The sequence below is a fragment of the Pongo abelii genome, chromosome 18 (genome assembly GCF_028885655.2).
Source record: "Pongo abelii isolate AG06213 chromosome 18, NHGRI_mPonAbe1-v2.0_pri, whole genome shotgun sequence".
Taxonomy (NCBI): Eukaryota; Metazoa; Chordata; class Mammalia; order Primates; family Hominidae; genus Pongo; species Pongo abelii.
Genome location: NC_072003.2, coordinates 14,163,990 through 14,184,521, shown reverse-complemented (window position 1 = coordinate 14,184,521; position 20,532 = coordinate 14,163,990). Strand labels below are relative to the sequence as shown.

At 36.0% G+C, this 20,532-nt stretch overlaps 1 protein-coding gene across 7 annotated transcripts in view; it reads left to right on the top strand.

Annotated features, from left to right (window-relative positions):
* Window positions 1-20,532, top strand: part of MRTFB (myocardin related transcription factor B) — a 195,564-nt gene that overhangs the window by 76,388 nt on the left and 98,644 nt on the right. For 2 of the 7 annotated variants that reach the window (XM_054533493.2, XM_054533494.2), the window contains 2 exons: window positions 2,437-2,499; window positions 3,056-12,828. The exons of the other annotated variants lie outside the window; for them this stretch is intronic. In XM_054533493.2, coding sequence (XP_054389468.1) covers window positions 2,437-2,499; window positions 3,056-3,087 — 95 coding nt within the window. In that variant the 3' untranslated portion in view covers window positions 3,088-12,828. Of the gene's footprint in view, window positions 1-2,436; window positions 2,500-3,055; window positions 12,829-20,532 lie in introns of those variants that run through there. 7 annotated transcript variants of the gene reach the window in all.

Sequence of the window (20,532 nt, the reverse complement as noted above, 5' to 3'; positions counted from 1 at the left end):
TTCCTGAACTAAAAGGCTTTTTCAAACTCTGTTCACTATGAAGTAGTCAGTGTGTTTTAGGCCTCAATAAAGAGGAATGACATTTGCCGTTCTTATTTTAAGCTTCGGTATTACAACGTTACTGCAGTTGTTAGGGTTTTGAGCTTATAGTCCCATCTTGAAATCTTTTCTTCTAAGATTTTCCATCCATTAAATTTATCATACGGAATAATTTTAGATAATCTGTTTTTCAGTTCTTGAAATGATCACTTACTAGAGAGAAAATAATTTATTCAGAAGTTTGCTGCACACAAGAGAACACAAGATGGCTCTTTGCTTTGGTTTCAATACATGTATTAACATATTTGCAAACAGTCAGGTGAACTTTGCCTAGCCATGGAACCCAGCCAAAGAAAACTGCTTGCCTCACACCATAGAAAATGAATGGCATATGTTTAGAGCTGGCCTTTTTTGGGGGTTTCGCTTTGAAAGCATTTCCCTGCTTCTCATTAACCTGCTAGGCTTACTGTCATTCCAAGTATCTGGAAATACACAATGGCATTGAGCATTTGTCTTGGGCAAAACTGGGTTCTTGAGGCCATAGGTGAGCTGGTATAATGAATGAATGGAGATTGGTGAGGGAGAGAGAGGAAATTTTTACTTTTCTCTGGAGCAGATAGCCAGACAGAAAGTTGTCATAGTGTCATAAACGAGCAGGAAACAAATAGTTGCTCAACAGCCAAGACAGAGCTGTGGAATTCTTGCTTTCCCTTTCTATAACTGGAAGTATTAGAAATGAATAAATTTCTCTAAAATCTTGTCGTTGGCTTTGGTGTTAACATATTTAGGATCTGGAGTGTTTCATGTAATTCTCAAGGACATCAATAAACATTCTGATAGTAGCTTGTTTTCTTGCTTTCAGGAGTTAGAGTACTTACACTGAGAAAAGAAGTATATACTCTGTGAATATAATTTTCCTTAGTTGTTTTAAATTAATATTTTTAAAAATTGGGCTTTGGGATTTATAGTAAACACAATTATAGTTTTAAAAGCAAGCTGTAAGCCTCCCGACAACTGCAAATGAAATTCTTAATTGTGGCAGCTCTCATACTCTTTTTGTTTGTGAAAATCTCTTGAACCCTTCAAAATGAAAAAGAAGCCTTGTAAGTACCTTAAGGGTGAGGTATTCTCTTTCATAATAACCTTTATGATGTCTCCTATTAGTATGTTTTGATTCACATTGTAAATAAGCACCTGTAACCCTGTCTGCCTTCTATTTTTCTACTCTGAGTGTCTTATTTAGACAGTTTTTGTTGTTACTGAGGATTTTGTTTGCTTCAGTGCATTGCAGAACACACCCATGCAGTGTGTTCAGAGCAAGGGAGGGGGCTGTGTGTGACTTTACCTTCTCCCATTTGTAGCTGGCAGTGAGTTTGATCTCCTGCTGGAGTAGCAGCATCAGAATGCTAACATGGGCTTGCTTTAGTTATCAATAAGGGGGTGGATGAAGCTTTGTGCATCAGCAAGATCATGGACCCCATTACAGCACCCCTGAAGCTCATTTTGAGTAATTTATTTAGTCTTTAAATTGTGTCCTCTTGTTGAAATACCTTTGGGGCATCACAATTAACACATTTATTAACAGTAAGATTTAAAACATAATAGTAATGAGCAGTTTAAACCGATGATGAGACCACATCATCTTAAACTTGTTTACTTGTTTTATGTTTATGTAACATTTTAGACGACTTTTCTATAGTTACTGAAGTCACAGAAGTACATTATTTCTATATAGATTGAGATAATTTTCATAAAAGTAGAGCCCACCATGTCATTTATATTACACATTGGACCAGTGAATAAACTAAAACAAATTTATTAAGAAATAGTCCTTGCTTTTCCTCAGAAAGCAATTATGAAAGATAATATACATAATATAAATGATTAGTTTAATAAGTATGACTCAACTGTAACCTCCTAGCTACTTAGACCTCACAAGACTTTGTGGAATTAAGTAATTAGTTTATAATTAGTTCCTCTGCTGGGCTGAGAGACTTAGGAAAATTAAAGTGGGGCTCCGTTTACGTATGTCTGCCACGTAACTCAATCACAAGGACCTCTTGTAGCTAAAAAAGAGAAAAGATAGTTTTGGGCACCTGTTCTCCACCATACCTATAAAAGAGCCTAATAAATACACGGAATGTACTGGAAAAAAGTGATCCATGACAATTTTTCTCCGTTACTTAGCTTATATTTTAAGACATCAATAATAAAGTACTCTTGTGACAGAAAACAGTAAGACTGATATGTTAAAGTAACGTGTTGGAATTTTCTCTTTGGCTTGTAATTAATAATTACCTAGACTAATTAGCAAATATCATGTTTTTCTGACTCCTTTACATTAATCCGTACGTTGGCTCTCCTGCCCTCACCGACTGCCCTCACTATTATTGACAGGAAATGTAGTCTTTTGGGAGTCAGGACTTCAGTCTCCTCTGCTGACTCAGTCTGTGAGCATGGGTAAGTCTAAGGCTCTCTCTGTGTCACAGCTTGCCCATTATGACATCTGTACAGCAGCCTCCAGCCCATGTGTCTCCCTGGCGGCCCTTCCTCATTACATCATGTGTTCTTATATCTCATTGTCATGTTTGCCATGTGCTATTCATTGGGCAGCAGAAACAGAAAGAATGGAAGATAACTTCCATCTCAACTAACCAATGGAGTTTTCCTTAGATACAAATTAGTCGTGTTGCTGTTTAATACAGACCTCACAGCTGTATTAGTAAACATACTTGCCAGCTCTCTCAATTAGTCAGACTTCCCTGCCATATTTAAAGAAGAGAGTAATTGACTTGTTTGTTATTCTCAAATATAATGTGTCTGATTTAGAATATGTAGTTTCTATTGATGGTTTTTAAGGGTTGGCAGGTATGTGTTAAGATTTTTATGATAGCATCAAACTGTCAGCTAAAAGATAATTTTCAGCTCTTTTTAAAGCCCAAATTCATATTTTTATGGTATTTGTGTTGTCATTTTCATTAAGAAAATGCTAATCGTTGGGTGTCTATTTCACCAGTTAAATTTTTGATATATGGCCTCTGCGTTTAATGAAGACATAACAAGAAAAGCAAAAAGTCTGATTCACGGCTTGCCTTTGGTTCTCGTAGTCTAAGTTTAAAAACTGACAAGTGTTACAGTTGGTCAGCACTCTCTGCAGATTTGCGATTCATAGCTACAAAATAGAGAAGACCCTCTTTGACAGAAGCCTTGATCCTGACATAGCAGTTAAGAAGAATGTTGCTTGGACTGCTTGATCAAACCACTGCCACGTATTATAGGAAGGAAAAGTTTGCTGTATCAGAATACTCCGCTCTCCCAAAGTATGAAAAAATTGATATTTCAAGAATGGAAATGATACTTTTTAAAATTATTGTTAGCAAACATTTATTGAATGATCATTGTGCCTCTTACTCTAAAATAATTCCTGGATTTTTAAGCCTCTAGTACAATGTTGAAAGTTCATGATGTAGTATATTCTCATAAACTTGTTACACAAAGATCTTTAAAAGACATTTCCCTGACTGTATACAGAAAAATGATTGCAGATGATTCTTGTGGATAACTGAAAAAGAAGAACCTAGTTTTAAAGAAGGCGGGCTGTAGAGTTAAGCCTAGCAAGAGCCTGCTCTGTTGCACTAAATGTGTGGTGGCAGGCCCCTCAAAGCCGTGGTTGGAATAATCTTACATATTTCTCCTAGATTGTTGGGAAGATTGAATGAAATAAAGCATCTAAAGTGACTAGCACACATATGGCACATCTTAGGCTCTCAGTACATGTTTTAATTAACCAGTCTTGCATGCCTGATGTGAGAATACCATGATGGAGGCACCAACTTTGGAGCCACCCTAAGCCTAGATCTTAGCCACACCATTACTAGCTATGTGAATTTGGACCAATTAGTTACCTTCCCTTTGCCTCAGTGTCCTTATCTGCAAAGTGGGGATCACACCAGTATTTGTTTCATAAGAGTGCTATGAGGGTTAGATCAAGTAATCTAAATCAAGTATAGAGAATAGTGCAAGCACATAATTAGCACTTTATTAGTATGTATATTTTGAGAATGCAGTATCGTTAACCCTTGGACAATGTAGGGGTTGGGGCACCGACCCCCGTGCAGTAAAAAATACACGTATAACTTTTGGCTCCCTCAAAACCTATCTCCTGATAGCCTGCTGTTGACTGGCAGTCTTCCTTATAAACAGTTGATTAACACATATCATATATGTTATATGCGTTATGTACTGTATTATTAGAATAAAGTAAGCTGGAGACAAGAAAATGTTATTAAGAAAAATCATAAGGAGCTGGGTTCAGTGGCTAACTCCTGTAGTGCCAGCTATTCAGGAAGATCTCTTGAGCCTGGAGTTCAAGACCAGCTTGGACAATATATAGCAAGACCTCGTCATAAGAAATAAAATAAAGGAAATTATGAGGAACACATATCTACAGTATTTTACTGTATTAATACTGGAAGTTTACACAGTCTGTTTATAAAATGAATCATCTGTCTGAAATGGTGGGCAACCGCAGTTGCAGATCTCAATCTATGGTACATATCAAGCAATTCAACTTTTTCTTCTAATGTCATGACTTTTTTCTGCTTCTTGGGAGCACCTCCAGAATCACTAGTGGCACTTCGTAGGAGTCTCATTATGCACAGTTTAAGGTACTGCACTAAACATGATGAAAAATATGTGAGAACGTCAAGAGATTACTTTTTACTTCGATGTGCAATTTCCTGGAGAGACAACTGCTCACGCGGAGATGATGAGCATCACTTGGTGTTTTAAGCAGTACTCGCAGCTCTTGAGCTTCACCATGATAGCAACAGGAGGTGACTGCAAAATTGTCACAGTAGTACAATATCCACTACAGTTGATTTATGTTCATTTACATTGCTCAACTATAAATGGTGCCACGTATGGCCTGTATGTGTATGTAAGTTTTGGTAAATTTTAACTTTTTATAATAGATTTGTGTATATTTTATGGTAGTAAATGATAAAAATAGACTAGTTTCCACATGTATTTTATACATTCACAACATGCCTAACTTTTTCTTAATTCTTTTGATATTTCTAGGCTATGTGGTTCATCTGAGCTTTTTGAAATTTTCACACATCTCCAAAAAATTTTGCAACACATTTATTGAAATAAATCCAAATATATGTGGACCCATGAAGTTCAAAGTCACGTTGTTCAAGGGTCAACTGTGTTTTAATTCATACTAAGTCAATGTAGTTTTTCAGAATTTTCACCATGATGTTTTATAACTTAGCATTTCTTTCAGTCGTCCCAGTAACTTCTGCTCCCATTTTCTACAAGTATTTCTTTTTTAAAAAGGCAAAATGACATTCAGTTTCTTAATGTCTCACCATGTACCTTCATAACATTTGAAGAGCAGCTTATCTGATGAGTGCTGAGAGGGCAAAGGCAGTGGGCACTGATTTCCCATGAAGTTCGTCTCTTGTTGGTACTGCCAGTTCCCACAATCCTAGCATTCTCTGGGCATCAGTCAGTGTCTACAAAAAAGGATTTTCAAATATTAAAGCATGTGAAAAGACAAACAGGCCAAAACTCAGAGCTCTCTAGGGACTATGACCTCCAAAACAGACTCCATTCTGACATTTTCACAGGCTACTTGAAGGAATTCCAGCAGGGTTGTTCCATTTGGTAAACTCCTAAACAAACCCTCTGTCATCGAGGACTGATTTATAGAATTTTCTCCTTATGTGCTTGTTCTGAAGAGATTAAGATAGTAGATATGGTTGCTGAGACTCTTTTAAAAGTCATTTGATATATATGATAAGTACTATACAGAAGACTTTTGGTATTTTGAAGTAATAAAACAGTTATTTGTAATGTTTAAAGAGATTTTGTGTTCTGAGTTGTCTTCTAAGTTCTTTTTCTTTTTGATTCCAGGAAATCTATGTAATAATCACATCTCTAAATTAAGTTTTTTTTCATTATAAACCCAATCATTTAACAAAGAAATTGAATAAATTCAGAAATTATCTTTGTATAAACAAGTATGTTAAAAATATGTTTATGCATATATATAAATATATACATATGATATACATATATCATATGTTTTACAATGACCTTTAGAATATGTGAAACAGAAACAGTTCCAGCGTCGTAGAGTATTCTTCTATGAAATCTTGGTGTAATGGCAGCTGTTTAGATGATGCTGTAAGGTCACTAGAGGGGGTGGATCTATAAGTTGTTTTTCAATTAATCTGGATCCTCTTAAAATATTTTATTGTGTATTTTTATGCATTTCTTTTTTTAAAAAGAATATAATGCTAAAAATAAATGAGAAGGGCAGAACCCAAGAGATTTGGAGCCTGGAGAACTTAAGGAAATGGGTAATTAGGATTTATTTGGCTTGTAGTTGTCCTTAACTGCTAACAGCCTCATGGTGGTCTCATCTGAAGTCTGTGAGTGGCATGTATGAAATTCTAGGGTGAACGGCATTCCACATTGGGAGGACCAGATTTGTTGGGGAATTTTTGTATGGTTTGTTTCCTTCTTCGTGTGTTTCTTTTTAATCCTTTAAATGAATTCTTTAACTGAATTAACAGAGTTTTAACTGCTAAATAAAAGTCCTATACAATCAAAAATTTCTTAAGATTTGATATCTGATTCTGTTGTAGGAATGTAATATATTTTGGGAATGAGTTTAAAAATGGGACACAGGCAAGTAAATTGATTTATGATGCTTTCAACCAAGCTTCACAAAATTAGTACTAAAAGTAAAATTCATGTTATCATAGTCTAATAACCTGTCGTAAACCTAGCATATTTTAGGTCTCCTTAGTGGAAAAAAAAGAAAGGAAATGAAAGTGAAATAATAAATTGCTTAATTGGTCAAAATTAGTTATTGAGTTATTGACTGTACTAGAGAATTGTGTGGCTCTTGATTGATGTTTAAAATATAAATAAAATGTGTATGCTGAAAAAGATAAATGTGTGTGTTACTGTTTCTCTCAAGCCAAGAATGACAGGGATATTTAACTAGACATGATCTTAATATGAAAAAGTATTACTTTTCTAGTATGTTTTCTAACAACTTTTTTATCTCTCTATATTTGTTAGTCTCTTCATCTTTTTCAAAGAAATGAAATTTGGTTAAATAACAATTTGCTGAACCAATGAAACCTCTGGTTGCATACTTTTGTACTTGTTTGTGCATAGAAATCATGTGGCTGTTTGGATTGCTCAGCGCTTTCTGAACCCTCAAGAGAAGGAAAATGCTTGCACCTTCAAAAAGCTGAAGATTTTATTTGAATACCCAAATATTATAATTTGAAGGATTTTCTAGATAATGGAATTTAAACTCATATCAAGTTAGGACTAAAAAAATTTTAATTTGAAGAAATTCAAGAACTTAGTCTTAAATTATAACTGTCAGAGTCCAGTGGTGTTATTACACTGAAACTATTTAACATAAATTCTCTCATGAAAATATATATATTTCTTAAATGACCCCAAATGTTTCATTTACCTTTGAGGGTTATATAAATGTCAATTAGGTTCAGTTGATTAATAAAGTTGTTCAAGTCTTCTATACCTTTATTGATTTTCTTTTTATTTGTTCTACCAATTAGAGAGTAATGTTGAAAACTCCAACCACCAACATGGATTATTTCTCCTAAAGTCTACTCTGTTTTATATTAATAGCCCCTCTAAGTATCATGTGCTTACAACTACATGAAATATCTTTTTCTCATGCTTTTACCTTTAACCCATCTGTATTTTTATATTTAAAGTGAGTTTCTGGTTGGACATTGTGGCTCATGTCTGTAATTTCAACACTTTGGGAGGCCAAGGTGAGAAGATAATTTGAACCCAGGAGTTTAAGATCAGCCTGGGCAATAAAGCTAGACCCTGTCTCTACAAAAAAATTTTAAAAATTAGCCAAGCATGATGACACACGCCTGTAGTCCCTGCTACTTGCGGGGCTGGGGTGGGAGGATTGCTTGAGCCCAGGAGTTTGAGGCTACAGTAAGCTAGGATCACACTACTGCACTCTAGCCTGGTGACAGAGTGAGACTCATCTCCGTTTTTGAAAAATTTTTTAAATATTAAAGATAAGCTTGCTGTTAAAGTAGAAATAAAAAAGAAATTTTAAAAATAAAATGGATTTCTTATAGATAGCATAGAGCCAAATCTTTTTAAAATGTAGTCTGACGCGAATCTTTTTAAAATGTAGTCTGACAATCTCTTACAATTTTAATTGCAATATTTAGATCATTTACATTTAAGGTAATTATTGGTATATGTGGTGTAATAGTTATCTATTGCTTTGTAGTAAATTTCTTTAAACCATAACAGCCAAACGCAGCATGCGTTTATTATCCCACAGCTTCTGTGGGTCAGGAATTCAGGCATGTCTTAGCTGAGTACCTCTGCCTCAGAGGCTCTCAGGAGTCTCTAATCAGAGTGTCAGCCAAGGCCAGAGTTTCATCTGAAGGTTCAACTAGGGAAGGGTTCATGTCTAAGCTTACTTATATTGCTTTTAGCAAGATTCAGTTCTTTTAGGACTGTTGGACTCAGAGCCTGAGTTCCTTGCTGACCATTGGCTGGAGGCCACCTGGGTCTCTCTGACATGACAGTTTTCTTTATGAAAGCCAGTAAGAGAGAAGTCTTCTGGCAAGACAGAGTGATAATCTTTTGTAACATTCCTTAAACTTAACCATATTCGATTGATTAGAAGCAAATTACTCAAAGGGAGAGGATTATACAAGGCCATGAATACTAGGAGGCAGGGATCCCTGGGACTACCCTAAAGGCTGCCCATCACAATTGAGTTCAAATCTATCATCCATCATCTTGCTCTATGTATATATATTTTTTTGTCTTATGTGTTCTGTCTCACTTCATTCTTCTTGTCTTACCTTGTTTAATTTTTTCCCATTTTACTTTATTTTTATTTTACAGTGCCTTATTAGATATACCTCTTTTTTTCAAGTATTCCCTGATCTTTTAAAATGCATATCTAATATGCTGCTAATCCCACCCAATAAAAGTTTATTATTTTCCTTTTACCTTTAGAAGTTTTATTGTGTTCTTTTTTTACTGTCCATGTTTCTCCATGTTATATTTTTGTTTTCTTTTAAATACTTGTATATAGTTATAGTAGCTGTTAATAGTTTCATTTATTTTTGTCATTCTGGGTCTGTTTTTATTGATGAATTTTCCTCCTATTTAAGAGTTGCATTTTCCTGCTTCCTGGTGTAAGTAGTATAGTAATTTTTCATTGGATATCATTTTGTGAATGTTGCATTACTGAGTGGAATTTGTTTTTGTTGTCTTCAGTTAAAGAAAGTTGGGCTTTGGTTTGGTAAGCAGCTAAGTAACTTTTGGATCACCTTCAAGGCCTTTCTTAAATTTTTTAGGAAAGATCTAGGGTAGCATTCGTGCCAGGGAGACCCCCCTTAAAGGTGTCTCTTCTGCATGCCCTGCTAAGTGCCCCAGGGAGGACATTTCACTCAGGCTGGTTGGAGTTCGAACATTTCCCGACCTTGTATGCACTTTGGGAAGTATTTAGCTTATAGTCCCTGGTCATTTCTTGCCCAAACTTGTGAAATTTTACTCTGTGTACATACAGCTTAGCACTCAGCAAAGACTCCAGGGCACCATTAGGCAGGTTTCTGGAACTCTTTCAGCATAGATCCTGTTTCTCACAAATCTTCCCTGAAACTTCAGCTGCCTTAGCCTGCTTAAGCTCTCCTCTCATCTCTGTCTCCTCAGTTCAGCAAGCCTAACAAGCTCCTGTGTGACTTCTCCCTCCTGTTACCCACAGTCTAGAAATTGCCTCCAGGCAGAAAGATAGGGCAGTTATGGGCTCATCTCATTTGTTTCCCTTCTCTCAGGGGCCACAGCCCTGCATTACCTGTTTCCCAATGCGTGAAAGCAATTGTTTCGTGTATTTTGCCCAGTTTTCTAGTTTCTTATGGCAGGAAGTTAAGTCCAATGATTGTTATTCCATCATGGCTGGAAAACGAGAGTCTGGAATTGGGATTTTCACGTAGGACCTTTGCTTTTCCCGTGACACATGCTTCCTCTCAGTACATATGGATGAACTTTCTGACTAGGACTACAGTAGCAATATCAGTTTATTTTTGGACCCACCCAAACGCTCAGACCTTACTGGAAGTACCAAGTTGCTCTGCTTTTTGATCATTGGATGAATGAAATTAAATTGTTGGTTAAAGACCAGGCTAATAGTTATGGTTGGTTCTCATGGCAAGTAGCTTTTCAGTTTTGCTGTTGATACAGAATGGTCTGCAAGACTGTCATAGAAGATACCATGCTAGGGCCTCTGGGATTGCTTGGAGATAATGGCATGGTCATTCCATTGGTTCAAGAAGTCACGTCTTTTTTTAAATTTGAAGCCTCAAGGAGGAAAGGTTTCACTGGTTGGCAGAATCCATTGTTCATTAATAAATAATTGATTGTATATTATTTTCTCTTATAGAAATATTGAAATTTTAAAATATTCTCTTTTCCTCAGTATTTGAATTTGATTCAACTTGGCAAAAGATTCAGCCTTTAAAAGAGACAACTAAAGACTGTATTTTCCTTCTCACATGTATATTAAATGGGAACTTTCTTGTCAGGATAATCTAGGTTATAGTAAGAAAGAAAGCAAGGAATAATAGATCTATCACGGGTGCAGCTAACCATCCTTTTCACACCCTTCCATCATGGGTTCCTCCCATCAACCACTCCCCACTCCCCCATGCAAAGGAAAAGGTCTTGGAATGAAATATATCAAATTATTTTGGAAATTTACGTGCTTATAAACTATTCTCATCTCTTTTCTATAGTTTGCATTTTTCATAATGTGCACATAGTACTTTTATATGAATGAAGATAAAAATCTTTTTTAAACAAATGTCATATAATAGGGAATATCAGAGTGACTTGGTAGCTCATGATAATATTGTGATATTGGGAGGATTCTACTTAGAGCTAATTGTCCAGTCAAATCTTCACAACATGTCGTAGATTCTCATTCTTTATTGAACACCAGAGCTTTAAAGAAGAATTTAGGTTGATAAAGAGTTTTGAGTGGTAGAATAGAAATAAGATAGAATATCACTGAGATTATCTGATAATACCACTCAAAAGTACATATCAGCATAATCATGGAAACATAAACTGATCAAAATCTCTGTGGTCTGGCTCCCCAAAGTTCGTACTCCCTACTTTTTAGCCTTGGGCCTAGTGGTTTAAGGTTCCCTCCTTGGTTCACAGGGCCACCCCTTACTGCCCACATGAGCTATTGTGTGCCTGTCTCACAGTTGCTGAGAAGCCAGCATGGGAGTTAGGAGACAGGGAACAGATGGGAATCTCTAGTAGTGGGCTTGGTGAGGGAGCCTTCCATGTCGAAACTGGCCACAGAGATGGAGAATAACTGACCTACAGCAGATAGGTGCAGCTCCAACAAGGAACTATTGAGTTTGGTTCTCAGGTTCATTTGGTCCAGGTGACCTGCTGATACTACAGATACTGATACTGATACTGATACTACAGATAGAAGCCAAATAAATGAGACATCACTGAATAAATGAAACGTGGAAAGACTGTGTTTTTGAAAATTAAAATTGTCAATGTATACTTTGTACTTTAGAATATATCATATTCTATTTTTATGAAATGACTTTTATATATATATAGTTTCATTTTATTGGCCCAAATGTTTGAAAATGTAATTATTTGAATTAATGCATTAATTGGTTTTAATGTGTTATTGCAGAATGTTTTCCAATAGAATTTTTATTTTTAAGCTATATGGTTTTTATAAGGAACAGTTCCCCCACTTTTGCTTTGTTAAGGACTATAATCACGTAAATTAAATACCTAGCACTTCTATTTTGACTTTCTTAGTTACCATGTGTCTTCTCACAAAAATAAACCACTTTTTTTCTCATTCCTTTTGGTAATGTAACCAATCAACACATATTTTTATAGATCCACCTACAAACAAGGCACTGTGTTAGATTTTTCCATGTGTTTCTGCATATTTCCACATTCTTCTTTCTTGCCTACATGGTAGGCCTAGAACCAATTGGTAAATAGCAAATTAAACTGTTAAATTCTGCCAGTAGTGAGAGGATGTCTTCCCTGACTAGGCAAAGGTATTTTACCTTTGAAGTAGATTTTAATTGTTTCCATTTTATAAAACCTATAAATTGAGGGTCAGAGAAATTAAATAATGCAAAACACCCAGCTAGCTAATGAGGTATAAAGTTTTAAAGTATATTGTTGGTTCTAAAGCTACCTGGTTTAGATAGTTATAAATAGTGCTATTACAATAGAAAAAATATAACTTTCATTTGAAAGGTAGTTAATTAAAGATATGTTTAAGATTATTAAGATGCTTTTATTTTTTATATAATGAATATGGCTATAAAAGGTATAAATATAATCATATGCAAAGCTAAAAAGAGTTAAGATTTTACTTGAGGGAATAGTTTTATTTTAAAAGTCTGTTGAAGGTTAAGACATTCTATAGTCAACCATCTACCTTGTTGAACTTGCCTAGATTCCCTTTCATTTAAGTTTATTCATATATAATAGGTGCTATATAAAGTTTATTCATGTGGAGAGCTGGGCACAGAGGCTGACGCCTGTAATCGCAGCCACTTGGGAGTCTCAGCCAGGAGGATCACTTGAGGTTAGGAGTTCAAGATAAGCAAGGGCAACTTAGCAAGACCCTGTCTCATAAAGATTAAAAAAACAAACAAACAAAAAAAAAAACTTAGGTGTTGTGACTTATGCCTGTGGTCCCAGCTACTTAGGAGGCTGAGGAGGGAGAATTGCTTGAGCCCAGGAATTGGTGAGCCAGGATCACACCACTGCACTGTAGCCTGGGCAACAGAGTGAGACCTCACTGGGTGTATTCATGTGGATATTCATACAAAGAAAGAAAAACTCATTCTTTGGTGTTCTCAAGTTGTATTCTACTTTATACTTTTCTCAGAAAATGTTGCCATGCTAGGAAGAATTACTTTACAACCAAGGACCTTGGTAGTCTAGAACACAGAGCTGTAGTCAATTTTGTGTGTTTTCATTCTAGCTCAGTACTTTTGAAGGTACTCAGCTAAATGAATGAAGAAATTTTAAAAATTTCTCTAGTGGAAGATGTCCAAATAATTTTTTTACCTTTTAAACAAACATTTTCACATTTGCCAGTAAAATTGAAAGCCTGAAAATAGATTATTATGGGAATTTATATCATTTTAAAAACTAAAATAAAAATCTCCCTTTACTAGTTCTATAAGTCAGTTGTATCTTTTCTGTGGAAAAATACAAATGGACATTTTCCTTTTAAAGTAGGGCAACAATCTTTTTTACATGATCTTTTTAATGCCTGGAGTTAGAGCAATTTATTAACTTTATTTAAGAATCATTTACAAATAAATTACAGGTATGCCCAAATATGTCAGTATGCATCTTTAAGAATAAATACATTCTCCTGTAAACCACAATATAGTTATCAGCCTCAAAAAGTTTAACATTGGCATAGCAATATTATTTAATACACAGCCCATATTCATATATCCCCACTTTCCCCAAAAATAGCCTTTATTGCTTTTTTAAAAAATCAAGGATCTAGTCAAGTATCACTCATTGCATTTAGTTGTCATATGTCTTATTTAGCATTGCAGAATTCCTCACCTTTAAACAATTTTTTTCATGACTTGGCATTTTTGAAGACTCCAGGCCAGTTGTTTTGCAGAATGACCCCAATTTGAATTTGTCAGATCAGTCCTAGTGATCAGTTCAGGCTAAATATTGTTGGTGATAACACTAAATAGGTGATGGATCCTCATGGATCACATCAGAAGATAAATGACAGCTTTGTCCCATTGTTGGTGAGATTAAGTTTGATCATTTGGTTAAGGTGGCATTACCCTGTTCCTACTATTTCTGTTATGTAAATGTACTTTTTCCATTTGTAATTAATAAGTAATATGTGGGATAATACCTTGAGACTATAAGACTATTCTGTTTCCCAACCTCCTTTCATCTGTGATTTGAATGATGATTATTCCCTAAATAATTATAAAGGTACTTGAAAAATTATGATGTTTTAATTCTGACATTACTTCTCTATTTATTCACTAGCATTATTCTGAGGGAAAAAAAAGCTTTCTTTTCAAAGGGAAGTATCACTATGGACTTACAGATATTTTATTTTTTTTAATTGTAAAGAGTCTGTCCATTATGGTCATCATTTTTGATTCATAAATTGTCCCAAATTTGGCCACTGTGACCCCTTTCATGGTGGCTTTTGTGTCCTTTTGGCCCATCCCCCTGAATTTTTTAGTACTTTCCTACCTTCTGGCACAAGATATTTCAGAATCATCTTCTGCTTTCATTGGCTCCGTCTTGGAATTAGCCCTTGCTGTAAGAATTTCTGGTTCCTTTTAGGGAGGAATAATATTTAGAAACCAAGATCTGAGAAATAGACATGTTTTTTGTTAGTTGAGTGTCACTGCTTCTATTCTGTTTTAGTAGGTAATGCCAGGACTTTTTTTTTTTTTTTTTTGTAATCGTGAGTTCAGGCCATGATTTAGTAGGCAGTGCTAGAATACATTTTTTTTAGAATCATGAGTTCAGGCCAAGAATAGCCATGCCATCGTGAAGTAAGTGAACAAAGCCAGAGGACTTACATTTCCAGATATGAAGATCTGTTATAATATATATTACTTTAGACAGATAGTCTGACCAATGGAGCAGAATGGAGAGTGAGAAATAGGCAGTATTCAGTCACCTGATTCATTACAAAAGTAACACATTTGTGCAATGGGGAAAGCATGGTCTTTTTAAATAAATGGTTCTAGATTAGTTGGATGTCCTGTGGAAAGAAATTCATGTGGATTGAACTCATACACAAAAAATCCAACTATAAAAGATAAGATAGTAAAGTTTTCAGGGGAAAAACATCTACACGATCTTGAAGTGGGCAAAAATTTTTTAAATAGGACACAAATAGCACTACCCATAAAAGAAAAAAACTGATAGATTGCATTATATTTACATTAAGAACTCTTGTGTACCAAAAGACATCACTGAGAGAAAATCAACTCACCCAGTAAGAAGAGGTAAATCTCAATATATATATTGAACAGAAGACTCTTCTTTAGAACATAGAAGGACTTCTACACGCCAGTATAATCAGTGGACAAGAGCTTTCACAGATACAGATACTTCACAAAAGAGGATATCCAAATGATGCACATATATATGGGTAAAGATGTGTATTCATTAGTACCTCAAAAATGACTAAAATATGAAAAAGAAAATACCGGATTTTGTCAAGGATTTAGAGCAGTTGGTGGGTACATAAACTGGTATAACCATTTTAGAAACATCTTAAGTATAATTCTACCCTGGGTGTCAGAATTACACTTCTAGACTGAGAGTCAACAGAAATGTGTGTATATGTTCATCAAAAGATGATGTTTTGGTTAGGCGTGGTGGCTCATGCCTCTAATCCCAGTACTTTGAGAGGCCAAGGTGGGAGGATCACTTGAGCCCAGAAGTTCAAGACCAGCCTGAGCAACATAGGGAGACCCTGTCTCTACCAAAAAAAAAAAAAAATTAATTTTTTAATAGCCAGGCATGGTGACACATGCCTGTGGTCCCAGCTGTTCAGGAGGCTGATGCCAGAGGATCACTTGAGCCTGTGATGTCGAGGCTGCAAGTGAGCCGTGATCACATCACTGTTCTTCCCTGGGCAACAGAGTGAGACCCTGTTTCCCCCTCTCTTTCCCCAAAAAGATGATGGGTTTTTTTTAATTATATGACATTACTGTGTTTTGTAAGTACTGTCAGCAATTCTATATGGTTCATTCTACTAGGCTGCACTATTTGTTGTAGAGAAAGACTGTAAACTACCCAAATGCTCATCTGCAGTAGCATGGTTAAATAAATTGTAGTACTTCACACAGTGGAGTATAGCATTGAGAATGAACATACTACAACTACTTGCAAGAATGTGCGTGAATCTTACGAAAATAAGATTGGGCAAAGGCAGCTAATCACAAAAGAGTATATACTATGTGATTCCATTTTCACAAAGTACAAAAACAGGCTGAACTACTACTCTGTGGTGTTAGAAGTCAGGATAGTGGTTACACTTGTCAGGAGGAAGTGACTAGAAGGGAAGCTACAAGGCGGGAGCTCTTAGGATGTGGAAAATGTTTGGTTTCCTGATGCCAGTTGTGTGGATGTGATCAGTTTTACAAATTCAGTGAATCGTATACTTATGATGTGTACTTTTCTGCATGTGTATTATACTAAAAAAGGTAACAAATAGAAATCCTAAATCTAATTTAAATTTCAATCTAACACCATAGGTTTTTTTTCTTCTGCTTCTCCCAGTTCTTGTTTGTCTATCTTTTTGTCCTATAATGAAAAACCTTGATTCCCAAAAACATCAACATATTTATTCATTTGCTCAATTCTACAGTATATAAAATCATTTCAGAATTACAACACCAACAATATTACTACTGCTAACAAATCAGTTAAGGTCAAGATTTATTTGCAGTTCTTTTTATTCTTAGACTATATCTCATTGAGGGTATACAATCAAGACTGCATTCAAAAGCTGCTTTCTTTCATATTAGTTTTTTTATATTTTTATATCTTTTGGATAGATTTTCTTGGAACCCAATTGGAAATAAGTCAGGTATGACCATTTAAAGAGACTAAAGAAGTGATTCCATTTCTCATGTAAGGAAAATATTTTAGTTTGTGGGGAGATCAAGTCATTGCAGCCTAGACTGTTATTATCTTCAACACATTTTCTAGTACTATAGCATTGTCATGTCAATTTATATTACATATAAGCCTCAGCTATGTTTACTGTTCAGTAATATTGCTTACTGAAAGATCAAGGCCACATGAAAGCCATTTTTCCAAATAGTTCACATATATCTATATTGCACTTAACAAACTTTTGGCCGGGCGCAATGGCTCACACCTGTAATCCCAGCACTTTGGGAGGCCAAGGCAGGCGGATCACCTGAGGTCAGGAGTTCAAAAACAGCCTGGCCAACATGATGAAACCCCGTTTGTACTAAAAATACAAAAAATTAGCCAGGTGTGGTGGCGGGCATCTGTAATCCCAGCTACTTGGGAGGCTGAGGCAGGAGAATCGCTTGAACCCAAGAGGTGGAGGTTGCAGTGAGCTGAGATCACGCCATTGCGCTCCAGCCTGAGCAACAAGAGCGAAACTCCGTCTCAAAAAAAAAAAAAAGCAGCTTTTATTTATTTTCTCATATTTATGTTCAGTAGAAAACAGATACTAGAGGGAATGGAAAGAATACCTTTTTTGATACATAATACTTGTACATATTTATGGGAGTGGTGTAATATTTGGTTACACATAGAGAATGTGCAGTTACCAAGTCTGGGTATTTAGGATATCCATCACCTTGAGCATTTATCATTTCTATGTGTTGGGAACATTTCACATCCTCTCTTCTATTTTGAAATATATAATACATTGTTGTTAACTAAGTCACCCTATTCTATTGTTGAACTTTAGAACTTAATTCCTTCTGTCTACCTGTATGTTTATACCATTAACCAATCTCTCTTCATCCCCAGCACCCGCCCCACACTGCCACACCCTTCTCAGCCGCAGAACTATCATTCTGTTACTCTGTATCTCTATCTCCTTAAGATCAAATTTTTTACCTTCACGTATGAGTGAGAACGTGCAGTATTTGTCTTTCGTGCCTGGTTTATTTCACTTAACATAATGACCTCCAGTTCCATCCATATTGCTGCAAATAAAAGGATTTTATTCTTTTTTAATGGTTGAATAGCATTCCGTTGTGTGTTTGCCATGTGTGTGGGGGGGTGGGGGGCAGGGGTGTACACACACTACATTTTCTTTATCCATTCATCTGATGGACACTTAATTTGGATCCATATCTTTGCTATTGTGATTAGTGCTGCCATAAACATGGGAGTACAGGTATCCCTTTGATAGACTAGTTTCCTTTCCTTTGGTACCTAATTTTATTAGTGGCTTCACATGTGCCAGGCACTGCCCTTGGTGCTTTTTGCATGGTCCCATTTAATCCTCCCAGCAGTTTTGCAAGATGGATAAGAATTATCTTTTATGTTTTACAAATAAGGGACTAATAGGAACTGAAGCTTTGAGAGATTTGGAAACCCAAAGTTACGTGGCTGGAAGTGGCAGACTGGGATTTGTCTGAACCCAGATCTTTATGACACCAAAGCCGATGCTCAATTAGGAGCATTTTTGCTTGCTTAAAGTAAAATAATTATCGAGGGTTAGGGTTGACTCTGCATGTAGAAGAAGGGAAAAAAAAAAGCTGAAGACAAAATTTAAAAAAAAAAAAAACTGTCTGGTATTTCTAATCGCGTCTTCCTTTCTTTTCAGGTTTCAGATTTAAGATTTTAGCACTTTTTTCCAGGCCAAAAAGGGTCACATGGTTGCTGCTGTCTTGGCTCCTAGAAATAGTTTCCGTGATGAATCTTTTGTTCCAATGCTTAGTTTCCTATCAGATGGGGTTGTATCTAGTATTAGTAGGATGCAAGTTAGAGAATTCAGTTGCTTGATATATTGCTGCAAAGTTTAGTCCTCATGACCAGTTGAGGATAGAGCATGTGGTACATAGACGGATGATCTGAGATGTGACTTCTGATCTGTTCCTTTTTCATGTTTGCTGCCATGGAGAATTGGAATAGGCTGCTAATTGATCCGTTCCTTTCTAGTCTGATGCTTCTCTACGTCCCAAAGATGGCTGAGTGATCTTTCTGATGCATGTATTTAGGCATGCCACTCTTGTCTGCAGTTCTTCAGTGATACCAGTTTGCCTTTAGGATAAAGACCAAACACCCTGCAGACTGTGTGTCCTGTGATGTCCTGGACTTTGCCTAGCCATGCGGCTGCCTTTGCCTTCTGTACCCTGTGCTCCAGCCGTGCTGCACTACTCACTCTTTGCCATACATTATTCTCTCTTGGGACTTGGTATTTTTGTACATGTTGTTCTCTTTGCCTTCTTGGACATGTTCTCACTGTCCTCCCCTTTTCCCATCTCATCCCTACAACCTTGTTCATGTGACACCATCTTCCAACACTCCTGCTTTCTCCCTGTTCATCCAACTAGATGATTCAGAGTAAATAGTTCTCAGTTTGTCGTTCTGAGCCATAAAATGGCTAACAGCCTTTGCCTTCAGTGTTAAGCTTGAATTTGTGATTACTGTTGTATGTATCTTTTCAGTTCTGGTATACTTTGTTCTGTAAAATATTTAGCATTCCCTGTTTTTCAGATACTGTTTTGTAATTTAACCCTCTTTGGATGTTTTACTTGAAATGACAAGAGGTATAGCATTTGTGCAGTGAGAGCCATATGTTTCTATTTCTCCTTCCCCATAGTTGAAAGTAAGAAGTAGGACATGATTATTTGAAAGAAGAAATTATAATACTTGCTTTCTATGCAAAATAGAGCAGCCACTTCCAAATGTGCATGTCAATCTTATTGTTTAGAAATTAAGAAGAGTGGGATAACGTATTACTTTCTAATTACAGAAATTAAAGGATACCTTGTGTGTGGAGTAGGAAATTTTTTTGGTTTTGTGTGGGTTTTCTTTTTTTTGCCAACATCTTATTTTGAAACAATTCAACTATAGAGAGTAGCTGAAAGAATTGTACAATACATATCCATAAAATAAACACCTAGATTCTATAATTAACCTTTTTCTATACTTGATTTATTAGGTATGTATTCTTTTATCCACTTAACAGTCCATCAAAATTATTCATGCATTTCAAAAAAGAATGTCAACATCAGTACACTTTACCTCTAAACAATTCATAGTGAACATCCTTATGTAAAGTACAAAAGTGGTTTACATTTTTGTTGTTGTTGTTGTTTGCTTAAGTTCCAGGATACATATGCAGGATGTGTCAGTTTGTTACATAGGTAAATGTGCGCCATGGTGGTTTGCTGCACCTGTCAACCCATCACCTAGGTATTAAGCCCAGCATGCATTAGCTATTCTTCCTGATGCTCTCCTGCCCCCCGCACCCACCCCCGACAGGCCCCAGTGTGTGTTGTTCCCCTCCCTGTGTCCATGTGTTGTCATTGTTCAGCTCCCACTTATAAGTGAAAACGTAATGTTTTTCTGTTCCTGCATTAGTTTGCTGAGGATCACAGCTTCCAGCTACATCCATGTCCCTGCAAAGGACATGATCTTGTTCCTTTTTATGGCTGCACAGTATTCCATGGTGTGTATGTACCACATTTTCTTTATCCAGTCTATCATTGATGGTCATTTGGGTTGATTCCAAGTCTTTGCTATTGTGAATAGTGCTGCAGTTAACATACATGTGCACATACCTTGATAATAGAATGATTTATGTTCCTTTGGGTGTATACCCAAAATGGGATTGCTAGGTCAAATGGTATTTCTGGTTCTCGGTCT